This window comes from Halichoeres trimaculatus, unplaced genomic scaffold (genome assembly GCF_033239565.1).
Source record: "Halichoeres trimaculatus isolate MK-OKI-2021-1 unplaced genomic scaffold, fHalTri1.1 fHalTri1_scaffold_19, whole genome shotgun sequence".
Lineage (NCBI taxonomy): Eukaryota > Metazoa > Chordata > Actinopteri > Labriformes > Labridae > Halichoeres > Halichoeres trimaculatus.
Window position 1 is genome coordinate 5,266,908 of NW_027437197.1, and position 14,680 is coordinate 5,281,587.

The 14,680-nt window shown below is 39.8% G+C and overlaps 2 protein-coding genes across 3 annotated transcripts; both read left to right on the plus strand.

Annotated features, from left to right (window-relative positions):
* Window positions 1–849: 849 nt before the first annotated feature.
* On the plus strand, window positions 850–10,370 carry LOC141808758 (interferon alpha/beta receptor 1b-like). 2 transcript variants are annotated; one of them, XM_074695460.1, is made up of 8 exons: window positions 850–1,023; window positions 3,343–3,472; window positions 3,636–3,823; window positions 5,279–5,439; window positions 6,295–6,451; window positions 8,285–8,442; window positions 8,557–8,711; window positions 8,961–10,370. In XM_074695460.1, exons 1-8 carry the CDS (start codon window positions 969–971, stop codon window positions 9,181–9,183), a joined length of 1,227 nt encoding a protein of 408 aa, XP_074551561.1. In that variant the 5' UTR covers window positions 850–968; the 3' UTR covers window positions 9,184–10,370. The 2 variants fall into 2 exon arrangements, with proteins under 2 accessions (XP_074551561.1, XP_074551562.1); XM_074695461.1 differs by having other exon boundaries at window positions 8,964–10,370.
* A 474-nt stretch (window positions 10,371–10,844) lies between these two features.
* ifngr2 (interferon gamma receptor 2) lies at window positions 10,845–14,642 on the plus strand. The gene is made up of 7 exons (XM_074695438.1): window positions 10,845–11,059; window positions 12,472–12,583; window positions 12,797–12,966; window positions 13,175–13,320; window positions 13,406–13,547; window positions 13,680–13,819; window positions 13,999–14,642. The coding sequence occupies exons 1-7, from the start codon at window positions 11,020–11,022 to the stop codon at window positions 14,095–14,097; spliced, it is 849 nt and encodes a 282-aa protein (XP_074551539.1). The 5' UTR covers window positions 10,845–11,019; the 3' UTR covers window positions 14,098–14,642.
* The last annotated feature ends 38 nt before the right edge of the window (window positions 14,643–14,680 follow it).

Here is a 14,680-nt window from a genome sequence, read left to right on the forward strand (position 1 = left end):
TCGGATTGCTGAACATAGAGCTATGTTTATGTGTTGACTTTTTAACTTGAATTTTGACAGTATAAAAATATAATTTACCTGTATCTCCGTATTCACTGTGTGTGTCCTCAATTGGGATTAGAAATATTTTTTTTTTGTTTTCATTTCTTTATTGAAGAGTGCAAATTTATAAAAAGATACATTTCAGTCTTCTTAATATTGCAATACACATCAATGCTCCAACATATAGAATTTTTTCTTATTCATTAATTTTTCCCCAGGTCAACCCCCTCCCCCCATGAACCATGTAGGAGCCACACTTTAACTTAAAAATAAATACATTTAAAACAAATTGAATTTAGAAATAAATAAAAAATAAACAAATAAATATATAAAAGGAAAAGAAAAAAAATAATAGATAGATAAAAATTGGAGGAGTAATAACAGAGAGTGCTAGTATTTGTTCAGTCTGTTGGTAAAGTCTTTAGTGAGTTGAAATATGTCAGGAAAGGTTGCCATTTTTCAAAAAACATCTCTGAATTTCCCTTCAGCTCCTCTCTTATCTTCAATATTTTTATAATAATTACAGACTATTATAGCAGCAGTCACATTCACTCCTTTGTGTTTATCTATTGGTTTAAAGAGTTCCTTTGAAATGTATTTATTTTACTTTCATGAAAAATACAACTTTATGTTTTTATTTTATTCATTTTTTTTTTTTTTTTTTTTACAATTTTGTTCCCTTTTGTGTCTAACTCAGGTCTAACTTAGTTTAGCAGTTTGACTGTTGTGTTTACGCTGATACAACAGGTGGCGGCAGTGCACCTAGACGCAGATTGCTTGATAAATATAAAACGTAGAAGAAGAATTCACAGTGGGCGTTCCTCTTAGTTTCGTCGATGCTATCGGAGCAGCGAGCAGGCGAGTCGATCCATCCGAGCCGGGACAGATGAACTCCTGAAGCAGAGGACCTGTCCATTACCTCCGTCATGTCTGTGTTTCCGTGGGTGTTTCTGCTGATCTGGAGCGTTACAAACACGGCCGGTAAGTTACGGAGCTGCTAATGTTAGCATGCTTTAGCCGTGTGAACTGTAGGACCCTTTAGCATGTTGATAACACAGCTTGTGAAGGCTAATGCTGACAGCGAGCCGTGAATTTCTTTAAATATTCTCAAATAGAAACAAAAATATTCAGCGCTAACATAATAATTGTTATTTAAACGATCCCAGTTGGGACTCTTGAGGAATATTTGTTTTAGAGGAGTTAGCGTCGATGACGGCTAATAGGTAGTGTTACGATTTATATTGTAACCGTGGTAATTGGCGACTTCCAGCTGTATGCGTCAGCCGGTTCCCAAACAACATTATAAGCGTCATCGCGAGTCTCTGTTTTAATGCAGTCCTCATTATTATTTAAAAATGTACTCATTAGATATGGGAACTTACAAAGAAGCTTGCTAAAAAATGTTTTGACAGCGAATGTTTACGACAACCACAGACGCAACCCTCTTAAAGCCCCCAGTTTGCAGGGTAACATTTTTTACCACAACACTGGTTCGTTTTCCGGAGCAAAGCGTTAGCAAAAAAATAAACGTCTGAAAAAAAAAACAGTTTGTGGTGCTCAACTCACTTAAATAGAAAACAGGTGCTTTATTTTAATGTTTTTATTTCTAGAGACGCTTACAACAGCCAAGTACAGCTAACCTGAAGTTCATTTTTTGTTTCAGTTCATAGGAATATTATGTCATTGGTGTCATACTAGGAAAACACACAATTATCACTTGTTTATCACGTTTTATATTCACACTCTAGACATTGGCAGGATTAAATGTTGGATGGAAAGAAGGAGATAGAGCAGTAGTGGATCATATTCAAAAAAAAGAGAAGAGAAAAAAGGGATGACGAAGAGAGAAGGGAACAGAAAGCACTTCTTGAGTCATACCTCTATGCTCATTTGAATAAACCAGAAAACTACCTTATCAGATATCTTCCTGGAAAAATAAACACACGGGTTGATTTTCACATTATTTTCATAGCGATGATGTTTTCAGACTGATATTCCCGTCAAACTAGCTCTCTTCAATTAATGACAGAGATAAGTAAAAACATCACTGATAAGAACATACATGTTTTATTTTTTGCTTCAGAAGAAAGCGTACTGATTTTCAAAATAAAAGCTTTTGAATTTTTATTGGTTAATACATCATTGCAGCTGTAGTTTGTACACATTAATCAGTCTTTTTCTGACAACATGCAGTCATTTCCTTGAATACTTCTACAGCTATCTCTTAATGTGAAACTCATCATCACACAAGTCAAAAACATTGCATCTCCTTTAACTGTTATCTTCACGCACCAGTCAGTGTGTGCGTGTGTGTTTGTATATAAATAGATGCTATCATTTCGTTTCTTCCTCATTTTTCAACATCAGCCTTTTCCTGACATCCTCTGACTCTCTGTAAACCACAGGCACCAGTCCAGTGTCTGTTGCAGGGTAGAGGTCAAGAGGATTTAATGTTTCATTAAACATGTCTGTCACACTCTTTAATTAGTTAAAAAAAAAAAAAAAAAAACTAAAGAATTTGTTTCATTTCCTCTATTCAGACCCTGAAAAACAGCCTAGTCTCTTTTCAGCTTTTGGGGACTTTAGACGGAGTTTTTTTCCATTTCTGTCCAACACGGTAAAAAAAAAGCAAGGAAATAGATTAAGTGCAGGATTGAGAGCTCACTCTAGCAAAAAGAAAGAAAGAGAAAGAGAAAGTTTATGGTTACTCATGTCATCCGGAATATTTAATTACATTTTCAGGAGCTGGTTGAAAGTGTGATGCTCCGTAATGGAATGTGTGTGTGTGTGTACTGGAACAGGTAGGTCCACTGCTTGGGGTTATGATAGGGCACAAAGTCAGATCGCGTGTCTCTTATTTTGTTTTTGTAGGTGTGTTTCAGGATAAATAGAATGAGAAAGCTGCTGTTGGACAGTCCTGACTTCAGTGTTGTGGGTCAAGGTCTTCAGCAGGGGTCGGTGGACTCTGAGCTGAGAGCTACAGTCTGACAGAGAGACTAATGTTTAATAGGGTTTCAAGTTTATATGTTGAGACTTGCCTTTTCCTGCCACACATTTATGTGTAATAACATGCTGACACATCCTTTGTGAATTCTTTAACGATGGATTCAGGTTATCTGATCTGTTTTTGTATGAAAAAAATCATCTTGGTTTCCAATGTACAGCTTACTTGTTTCGATCTTTTTTGAAGAATAACTTCTATTTTTCCTGGTTCCAGTTTCTCAAATCACAGAGTTAAATGCTTTGTTTGCTCATATTAAATAAGTGGATGTAATCAGTGTGTGTGTGTGTGTGTTTCAGCTGTAGCAGAGCCCACTGCTCCACAGAATCTTCACTTGCTGACTCTAAACACAAACTACACTTTGATCTGGGACTGGAACCAGGACTCTGCAGACGCTCCTCATGTGACCTTCACTACCCAATACATCCCGTAAGACCAGCTTCACAGTCACATATGTCTCATGTTCTACTGTTACACATGTACTTTGAAGGATAGCAGTATTATCATCACTTTTGAAAACAGTTAAAATGTATTTATTCATTCTCCAGCTCATCTCATTGATTTTACTCTTTGTTTCCAAACGTTAAAACAGAGCGTACAAGCTGGTGTTGAAGAAGAATATTGTGTGGTACACGGCGTGTGAGGACTCATCACACAGGTCATGTGATCTGACAAAATTTGACCTGTACTACAAGAGCATCTACAGCCTGAGAGTCCGAGCCAGCGTGAATGGGAACCACTCGAAGTGGGTCCTGAGAGAGTTCTGCCCGGATACAGATGGTGGGTTACAGAAAGGGAAAAGGAAACAAACAAGTGGGGGGGGGGTAGCAGTGGGGGAGAGGGCGCAACAAAGAGGGGAGTAAATAGAGGGTGTGTTTTCATTTGAAAAGAAACTCAGTCAAAGTTTCCGTCTGAGAAGTCAGGTGACCTCAGGTGAGCCACAAACCACCAGATGCAAGACAAACACACTAAAGCTGAGCGTAGTGTTGAACTTCGAAGTGTTTGTGGTTTAGAGCACACGCTGTGTTTTCCTGTGGTGACAGAGTGTTCTTCAAAACCGTAAAAATGGCTTTAGTGTGAGTTTAATGAACAAAGATGGTAAAGACCCTCTCTTCAATGACGCTGGATTAGAAGTGATTAACATCAGAGAACAACAACTGAAGACATGAAATGCTGCTGGGTCTTTGAGAGTCACAGGAAGGTGGTCTTGAGATTCTTCAGACTTGTTTTTATTTCTGCTCATCAAGGGGTAGTTATGCAGGAAAACTCCTTAATGTAAAGATTCACTTAGGCTTCGTCTGTTGCACAGATGTCTGCTTCCTAAAAAGAGGATAAAAAAAGCACCTGTCGTTACTGTAGAGCAGGGGTCTTCAACCTGTGGATCTGGTGCCTCATGCTGCTCTTTGACTCCTTTGCAGTAGCTTAAAAAAATATTATTAATATTCATAAAAAAAAAATTCTGACAGAGAGTATTTATGATTACAACACACACACACTAAGTAAAACCATAATATAACATTTTTTAACTAAAAAACCAATCAACTCTTGGAGTAAAGCTTTTGATTTTTTGTGATTTTTTTTGGCAGTTTTTACATTAAAAAAAAATGATTTTTTGACATTTTTGCAAATTAAGAAAAATAATTCCACATTTTTAAAGTTTTAGCAAATTTTTGAATTCTTTATACAAAGCCCCCCCTTTTTTTAAACAATTTTTGGAAATTAAGCAAAATTTTGATATTGCATTATTTAGGCTTTTTTTTTTTTTTTACAAATACATGACATTTCAGCATTTTTTTTGAATATTAAAAAATTGCACATTTTATTAATTTCAATTTTTTTTATTTTGCAATTTTTTTTATGTTATTTTTAAATTTTCCATCTAATTGAAATTTCATAAATTTTGCAAATGGTAAAATCTATGATGTTACAATTTTTTTTTTTTTTAATTTGAAAATGTATTAAAAATAATAAACTAAGAAATCACATGTACAAATTTATTAATACAAAAACTTCTGTTTAGAAAATTATTCACTAGATTTTACACTTTTTTTGTCTTAATGTGAAGATAAAGTAGATTTTGTGGCTCCTGAAAGACTTTCATCCAGGTGAGCTTAGGCAAAACGGCTCTTTTGAAAGTAAAGGTTGCAGACCCCTGCTGTAGAGCATGACAGCTCCTCACATCCTCCACTGACCCAGCTGCTCCTGTGTCTCATATCTCTGCCTCTGTCCTGTTAGCTAATGTGGGCCCTCCGTCCAAAGTGGATCTGTCTCCTGCGGGAAGTGACCTGGACGTTTTCATAACTGACCCTCTAACCAACAACAACACCTCCATGAGGGAAAACCTGAACAATCTCTACTACAAGATCCAGTACTGGGAACACTCTGAGGACTCACAGGTAGGCCACTGTGGTTGTTTCTGTGTCTTCTGAGTACTTTCCACATTTGCATACTGTTGAGAGAAGAGATGCAAATGTCCTCAGGTTTGATCTCAGAGGTTAGAGGCTTTGTCTTTTTACAGCAGTTCTGCATTGACTCACCTGTTTCTCTTCCTGTTGAGTCTTTTTCTTACAGCGTACAGATCTTTTTAAGGCTCCTGTTACAGCAGGAAAAACCACCCATCGCTGTCTGCTCTTCACACTTCTCCTTTTCTCTACAGTTTCTAACAGCTGGTGAAAACCACTTTTAATGAAACTCCCTGGACTGCAGAGATATATTGCACAACCATGGAGTTTATCCCAGTTTAACCCGCTCTGACTCTCACAGGCTGAGCACAGTCTCCCTGGTTGACGTGCAGTAGCGCTGATGTTAACACCTGTTTTTTGTTTATCTTGGTATGTCTTGGCTTTTCTCCAAGTCATGTGACACTCCTGTCAGCTGATTGTCCGATGTGTTACTTAAATCCTCCCTTCAGTGACATACTTCTATGATAAAACAGGTTTTCAGACACACTTGGTTGCAGTGCATCTTACAGGAAATCACAGCTCCTGATAAGACCTGATGTTTTTCTTCTCGTAAGGTTTTCGATGCTTTCATGCAGGCACAGGAAACACCTTCGTGAGGTGTTCGAAGCACCAAACATAAACCCACACAAACCACAGACACAGATGGGTGCTCTGCTGACAGGACAGAAGGCTTTCGATCGTCTGTTCTGAGAAGAAAAAATGAGGTGTATCCTGTTTCGCACTCTGGAAATTAAAAAACGTGAAAGTTCCTAAACTTCAGGTGTCTCTGTCTCCTCTCTGTCGTCTCAGGTGTTGAAGGTTTTCTCTCTGCAAAGCCGTGTGAACGTGGTGACTCTGCCCAGCCTGAAAGCCTGGACCTGGTACTGCGTGAGGGTCCAGACTCAAGGCGATGACTACTACAACAAGAGCAGCAGCTTCACCAGTCCTCTCTGCCTGCAGACTCAAGGTGACACACTCACTCCTGACAGAGACTCTGCAGGGTCTGAAACAGGGCAGGGGTTTTAAACTGTGAATGGGATTGAAGCAGGAGGCCTCCTGTAGAGGTTTGATCCACATGCTGCATTAAAGTGATAAATGACAACTAGAGCTGAAACGATTCCTTGAATGATTCGAGGTACTCGATTACAAAAAATACGCGAGTAATTTTCTCCGCCTGAGTAATCGTTTAATTTTTAAAAAGATCAGAGAGTGGTATTTCAAATAGAGCTGAGGCCATATTAAGAGAGTTTTCAGACCCCTCAAGCTACCTCTTATACAAAATAGCAACTAGCAACAAATCTAGCTTCTTTTCTGGAGTCTGGAGACGAATGGGTCATTCTACGAAACAGGTGCAATTTGGGTCCGCAACATTTGATGAGATGTACAAGACACAAAAAATGTGTTAAAATGTGTTTACAAATTTTGGAGCTACCAAAGCAAGTGCTCTTATTGACATGCTGTATCAGAAAATTCTATTTCTTAAAGAGAAAAATTTTCATTTGAAAAATAACTGCTCTTTAACTAAACAAAAATGTATTTTATCCGATTACTCGATTAATCGATGGGATTTTCAGTAGAATATGCGAATAGTGAAGCCAAAACATGAAGATCTCCTCCTGGTGGCTGGCTGCAGTATAAGTCAGTAAGTTGGTTGAGACTCACTCAGTTGGTCAGACTCTGTGGCCTTCTTCTTCTTCTATGGTGTTTGGGAGCGAGACTCTTGTATCCAGCTCTGCAATGTCAAAAGGAGAAGAAAAAACCCAGAAGTGGGAGACGCACACTGAAAATGCTCAACAAACCTTGTCAATTTGTGCTATTCTGTGCAAAGAAACAACAAGGAAACAAAAAAAGAAGACGTGTATAGACAAGGAAGTGGCTTGGCAGACGTGGGCAATACGGTTTCTCAATTCAGGAACAGGAGCAAAGCAGTGACAGCTAAGTTGAACTTTAGACCAACTTCAGAGATTGCACATGCTCTGTGTGAGAAGTTGAGACAAGTGGGCTTGTGGTGCTGCTCCTACTGTGCGATACCTTCATGAGGAGCGATCAGGATTTTAAACATGTTGGATTTTCTTGTGATCAACAGATTTGTGATCAGTTAGCATGTCGTGAGGTGTCAATTTCTCCTCGTTGCCCCACGTATATTACACAAAGCACGACACACGATTGAGCTGAAATTCAGTCTGATCCAAAAAATTAGACACACAAGCAGCAAATCGTCTCAGAATGAGCCGACAATCACAGAGTGTATGCCCAGCTTTGAGTATAATTTGATTTAATTATACGTTGCGATTCAAACCACTGTGATTGACTCCTGCAGTTCTCTCTGCACCTGATTATCAGAGTAGAGGAGAAACGGTGAGAGGAAACATAACAGACAAAAACACAAGTGTCATTGAACTTTCCATAACCACACATGAATCTGCTGTGGGCTCTTACCCACCTAAAGCAGCTTTGATGAAAGTCAACAAGGCAGATGTGGGTTTGCTCAGAGGGAGGGCTGTGACATGAACACCACAGCTCCTCCAGATTAATCCACACAGCTGAGACTCTGATGACAAAAGTGAAAAATATCAGCGCCCACAAGAGTTTGTTTTTTTGTTTTTGCTTCATTTTTGCACAAAGGGAGGTGCTGGAGTCAAGATATCCATTCAACAGACTCACACTTCCTCCTGTGGTTGTAATAGCTGTCAGCCATGTCTCTTTGTTTTCCTGTCTGAGAAAGTCAGAGCGTTAACACGAAAACACACTGCTCCCTCTGTTTCTGTCTGTGTCTCTGCAACAACAACAACAACAACAGGCCCCCTCCCCTGGTGGAAGATCCTCCTGTACTTCCTGGGCTCTGTGCTGGTCTTCTTCTTGCTCGTGCTGATCCTTCTCTGCGGCTCATTTTGGTGCTTCAGGACCCTGAAGTCCACACTCTACCCGTCCATCCAGCTGCCCTCTCACTTCAGTGAGGTAGGACTCAAATCAAAGTCTGATCCATGTTTTCTGAGCAGTTAAACAGCCTTTCAAGAAGCAAAGAAAGCAGGAGAAAGAGATGATTCAGTCTTGTCTCCTCTTCTTTTGCAGTATCTGTGCGACTCCCCGCGCTCTGACGTCCCTCACCTCCTCATCTCGGACTCTGAGTCAGAGCTGCTGTGTGAGAAGGTGACTATTTGTCCAGAGACTCCTGTCCTGGAGGTCCACCAGCCCCCTCATGATGCCCTGCAGGAGCCTGACATCAGGTCTGTTCAGTGTTACTGTTATTATGCTGCAAACCATATTTAAAGAAAAGCTGCACATCATAAGGACAGCTGCCAGATGTAATTATAATTGGTTAATAGTTTGGTTTAATTGGCCTAAACCAGCTCAAACAGATCTTCAGGTTGAAGACGCTCACACCTATTTCAGGAAATTACAGTATGAACACAGGTGTGGTTGTCATGTTGTTGTGTGTGTCTTCTCCTCATTAATTTTGTTTTCTGTGATGTCAGCAGACACAGCCGTCACAACAGCAGCGGCAGCACCGACTCAGGAGTTTACTCCACAGAGGGCAGCTCCTCCTCCAGGCCCCGCCCCCCTCCGTCCAGTGAGGGGAGTGGCACCTCCTGTCAGGACTTTTTCGACCCTGTGCAGATGAAGTTGAGGGACCTGACCTCTGGGATCATGAGTCAACCAGAGATGGCAGACAAGGGTGTGGTGGACGTGAGAGTGTGAGGTGTTTAAAGGTGCAGCGTGCCTTTTTGTCTTCACTGTGAAACTACCTGAGGAGCTGAAAACACACAAAGACTGATACACACACTGATGTGGGGACTGACGCTTCTGATAATCATGTGACCAAACATGTACTGCAGCCTGTGTTAGCTAACATTTAAGCTAACATAACAGGTGCTAGCTCTAAAGAATCAGAAACTAAGGACTCAAATGCTAAAAGTTGAGTTTGTATATGAAGGACTTTTTATTAACACAGTGTTTCCTGTGTGGGCGGAGCCTCCTCTCCTGTCACACACAGTTTTGTGTCTTCAGTGAGTGTAATATTTGTGTTAATCTGCAGATTATACCTCCAGCAAAGCTACGTTTGAATGCGCCGTCACTTACAGGTTTTCAGGTTTTGCACTGAAATATGTTTATTACTGCTAAACTGCATATGTTTTGGGCTTGTACACGTTTATTCAGAGTTAGTAGGACAGAGGATAGAGCTGTAGTCCAGGAGAAGGGGCTGCAGGAAAGTCCCTGACATGTGATATTAAAAGATGTTGAAACTTCTTTTTCATAGGACTTCACCCTGAACAGGTGTACCTGCACAGTCACCATCCAAACACCCATCCTGATATGTGTGTGTGTATGTGTGAGAGTGAGTGTTCATGCTCTCATTATGATTCTTATAGAATCAGAGCTGAGGGCTTTTTTTTTAACCTTTTGAATATTATCATCATGCTTCTCTGCATCAAGATCCTCTGAATTTGTATGTGCAGAGGCAGAAGTGTGTGTGTTTGTGTTCTCTGTTCTTTATCCAAAGACTGTGCTTTGTTATTCTAAGAAGAGACAGATCCATGAGAGGGAAGAGAGAGATGTGAGTGGTTAAAGGAGGTCAGTTTGGGTTACAAAGCGACTGAAAAAACACGATACAACATGCCCAGGAAGTCGCTCAAGTCAGATGAATCATGTGGAACAAAAGATTTCACTTCCTGAATACTGATTGATGGGATGTTTCATCTGTGCTGCCTCAACATGTTGCTGTACAGTCTGTTCAGAGTAAAAGTAAAGATGTTTTGATGTAACAATCTGTAGCTTCTGATTCATTACAGGATCATACACGTGATATATCAGCTTCAGTGTCTTTATTAAAGTGTTCACACTTCTTCCTAAAGTGCTGTCTTAAAATAAAAAAATGATAAGAAACCTGTATCAATGTAAAAATATTCTTGGTGTTTGTCTGATTCATTGATTCCACTATGAAACATCTTTTTAAGGCAGTAATTGAACTTTTGTGTCACTGTGAAACCTGATGTTTCTTACTCAGATGTGACGGAGGGAAATGCCAACTAAGACTACTCACCATCTTTTTAATGCCTGAATCCTTGTAAAACAGGAACATGAGACAAAAAAAAAAGACTTTTGGAATGAGAGAACATGGTGCCCCCTGCTGGCGGATTAAATAGACCTGTATATGTGCTTATAAACCGGCTGCTCTGGTTGACTTTATGTTATTCACATACTAGAATCAGGTCACACTAACATTGGCTATTAAAATTAATATATCTGTACGTTTAAAGTTAAAAAATAACACATTTTAGAAAAAAAAGAGATGGATTTCGGACCGACGTCAGTTCCATAAGACTTCCGCGTTCGTGAATCCCAAAAATCCGAGCCGCCTTTGAATGCAACACAACTTCCGCTTGGGCCAGGAGCTAGAGGAAGTTCACTTTTCGGATCAAAGTGGTTGAAGTTGGATTAATATCGGATTAATATTTGGTCAAAGTCAGGTTTAGGATAATAAAATGGAGACTCAGGTACCTGGACCGTCGTCACAGCCTGCCAAATGACGCCAGGATGATTTTCATGGTGTTTTTAATTCAGACCGTCCTCTCAGGTGAGCCCTTTAGCTAGCCTGTAGCTAGCTCACCTAGCTAACGCGATAAACTCACATTAAATATATTTATCACATTGCTTCAAGAAGCCTGTCAGATGTTTTAAATATTCATTGATTATACTAATATTATCTCATATTAAAATACACTTTTACAGTTGCCTGGCTGTTATACAATACTCTCACCAAACGTAGCATTTGAAAACTTCTTGCTTCATCAGTAAACACAAAGAGGAAAAGGAACTGCAACAAGATATATGCTGTAGTTGCTGAAAATTGGGTTTCAGTACTTGAAGATTCAGAAACTAGTACCCCTTAGTTTCCCTGGTCTTCATATAAAAGTTGACATATTTTAAATGACATTAGCTATTCTCATTATTGATGAAACCTTTTGGTATTGAAAATAAGTGTCAGAAAGTTGTGAGAATGCTCATTACAGACAGTGACAGCTCATTAATTTGTAAAACAAAGCTATAGCTCAAAAAAATTTTTTAGGGATGCACGACATTGGATTTTTGCCGATATCCGATATGCGGATATATCGGAACCCCTTTTGGCCGATACCGATACCGATAATCACAAGTTTATTTGTTTTTTTCACTGTAAAGAAAGCTAAGTCTATCCTGTACTAGAATTGATATGTTACTCTTATTGTGACTGTCTTATTTGTTTAAGAAACACATAAAACAAGACAAAAAACATTTGATTTTACCATAAATAAGAAATGTATTATTTTTTCAAACTCATGACATTCAGTGTTGAAATACAGAAAAATAATTTCTTTTAGATCACATGAACTTTAAATGTACAATGCAATTTTAAACATAACCAAGTTGCATTTGATTAATTTAGAGCTACTGTAACAACCTGGTGACAGACACAGAGCTCTGCAGTGCAAATAAATGAAGTGCTACATTTTATTTAAGGAGCTTATTTTTCAGATGGAAAATAATAATAATCCTAACTGAATAGCACCTTATCGGCTGTGCATATCGGCAGAAATTTTCACATCTGACGATACCGATAAACGTGTTTTTAAGCTTTTATCTGCCGATACCGATATTGTGCCGATAATATCGTGCATCCCTAAATTTTTTATCAACAAATAGATGACCAGCAGAAAATCAGAACATTTAGGAATGAAAGAAATTAACAACTGTTTGATATTTGATTTCTATGAACACCACCAAAACATTGAATTCAGATTAACATTCTGAAAGAAACCGATGTGTGATCCCAGCTGTGGGACTACTTTATTTTCTTTTTGGCTGATTATCTTCAAACTGATCGACATTTGAACAATCATCTAACAAACAGAATAACCAAAAATAAGTGGTATCAGTAAAGCCTTAGCTCACAAAGGAGAATGATCTGTGTTTTTGTGTTAACATCATCTTCATCCTCCTACTCCTCAGCCCCCAGCAAAGAGCCTCCAGCTCCGCCACAACATGTCCATCTTAATAACTCGCTGCTGACCTGGACCCCTCCTCCAGGGGAGACAGGTCTTACCTACACGGTCCAGAGAAGGTGAGCCTCTAAATGTTTCATTAAAAGGAAAGGGGTTTCTAATAGCTTCCCCTGGTTTCACCTGAGAGGGAGGAAAAAGAAGTTTATTATTTTAGCATTTTTTATTTTGTTCAGATTCGTTTTTACTGCTCAGTGTCATGTTTAAAATCTTTTCTGATCTTGACTCTTAAAGACTCATCTGTGTTTTTTTTATCTGTGCTCACCTGTCTTCAGCTTTTTCAGCGATGAATGGACAGACGTCCCTACCTGTGTCAACACGTCCTCCACTTCCTGTAATGTCCCTTTGGTAGCAGCTAAGAGCGAGGACGACTGTGTGAGGCTGGAGGTGGAAGCTGACAGGCTGGGACTAACCTCAGAAATGGCACAGGCCTGCAGCTTACACAGTGCGTAAATCAAAACTACAACACTCCTACTTTTCTGCGGTCATTTTGAAAGTATGAGAAAGAAACACACACACTGCTGCTGTAGTTTTCTGGTTTATAAAGCGGGATGACTGAAGAGCACCTGGATGATAATAACTGTAACCATAATGGTGATGGTGATGGAGGCTCTGGCTTTAAAATTGAGATCACATCATTTGTTCTGCTGCAGGTGACTTCTGCACACCTGAGGTGAGCGTGTCAGCCCGACCTGGCTCCCTCACGGTTCACCTGAGCCGGAACCACAAACTGGTTGATGACTACGAAGCTCACCTCAAACACAGAGTTTATTTCGGCAAAGAGGGAGAGACGCTGCAGGTCGGAGACCTTTTTACTGAGCTGATCTAAAAGAGGTGAAACTTGATCTCTAACACCTGTTCATTTACCTGCTGCTCTCCATCAGTCTTACAAAGACTCTGCGTCCACCATTACCCTCCCTAAGCTGCAGGAGGGGCAGCGCTACTGCGTTCAAGTGGAGTTCATCCTCCACAATAAGCCTGTGGGCCCGCCAACCTGCCCCCAGTGTAAGCTCATCCCCCACACAGGTGAGCCAGGACCCTCCTGTCCAGATCTTCTTCTGCTTTCTGGTCTCTGACTCTGAATGGGACCACAAATGAACATCATGTTGTTTTGAAGAAGAGACTAAAAATTTCATGCTTTGCTCCTTTTCTTTCCAGATGCAGGGGTGAATCCAGGTGTGATAGTGGGTGTGGTCTTGGTTTTGTCTGTCCTGATAATCACCTCAGCATACGTCCTCATCTGCCAGATTGGGAGGATCAAAAGCTGGCTCCGCCCTCCATATGAGATCCCAGATGATGTGAGAACACACTGAAACACACACTCTGTGAAATAGCCAGAGCTAGGACAGACATTTTAGTGTGCAGCGTACTTTGAGTTTACTCTTTATTATTACTATTTGTTTTTGTTTGGATTGGTACATAGATGACACAGAAGCTCCTCTTTTATTTAAATAACAATTATTTTCTTCTCCCTCAGTTCTTCCTCCAGCGTCCCCTCACTGCCCCCACCCCCAGCCCCACTGACGAGCACTTTGATGTCATTTCCTCTATCACACCTGAGGAGCAGAGGGGGTGAAATCAGCCAATCAGCACCTGCGGACCTGTGCCTCCTTTGTCATGCTGTCACAGCTGAGGAAGAGTAGACAGAAAGGGAACTTATTATGATCTGGTATCAGCACTCACAGACCCACTAACACTCTGAGTTTATGGCCTGCTCTCTTTGTTTTCACCACCAGAGCCTCGTACTCCTAATTTTTTAGCATTAAACAACTAAAGAGGCTTTAACTTCTCTTTTTTAAACAGTTCAAACTTGGATCCAAACAGGATTAACAGTAAAGATAGTTTCAAGTTTTCAGTGACTGATTGCCATGCAGTAATTCAACCCCTTTTTTATTGTCAAATAATTTTAAATCTACATTTATTATTTTTACATTTCACTAATATCATCCCAAACACTCATGACTGAAAGCTGTGACCCTAAATCTGTTTTATCTTTTTTAAACAGCACATAGCTCTGTTACTGTTTTACCCCAAGTTATTTTTTTATAAACAGTTTTAACGCTGGATGTTTTATTTTGCTTTTCATTTTCTCTTTATGTTACCAGTGTAAAGCACTTTCCTGTTTAAAAAATGTGCCTGCTTCATGAACAATCACTAAC

Coding starts and splice junctions, on each gene's coding strand:
- LOC141808758 (XM_074695460.1), top strand. CDS start 969: ATGTCTGTGTTTCCGTGGGTGTTTCTGCTGATCTGGAGCGTTACAAAC. Junction 3,473..3,635: donor TTCACTACCCAATACATCCC/GTAAGACCAGCT, acceptor ACGTTAAAACAG/AGCGTACAAGCTGGTGTTGA. Junction 5,440..6,294: donor AACACTCTGAGGACTCACAG/GTAGGCCACTGT, acceptor CTGTCGTCTCAG/GTGTTGAAGGTTTTCTCTCT.
- ifngr2 (XM_074695438.1), top strand. CDS start 11,020: ATGATTTTCATGGTGTTTTTAATTCAGACCGTCCTCTCAG. Junction 11,060..12,471: donor AATTCAGACCGTCCTCTCAG/GTGAGCCCTTTA, acceptor CCTACTCCTCAG/CCCCCAGCAAAGAGCCTCCA. Junction 13,820..13,998: donor CATATGAGATCCCAGATGAT/GTGAGAACACAC, acceptor CTTCTCCCTCAG/TTCTTCCTCCAGCGTCCCCT.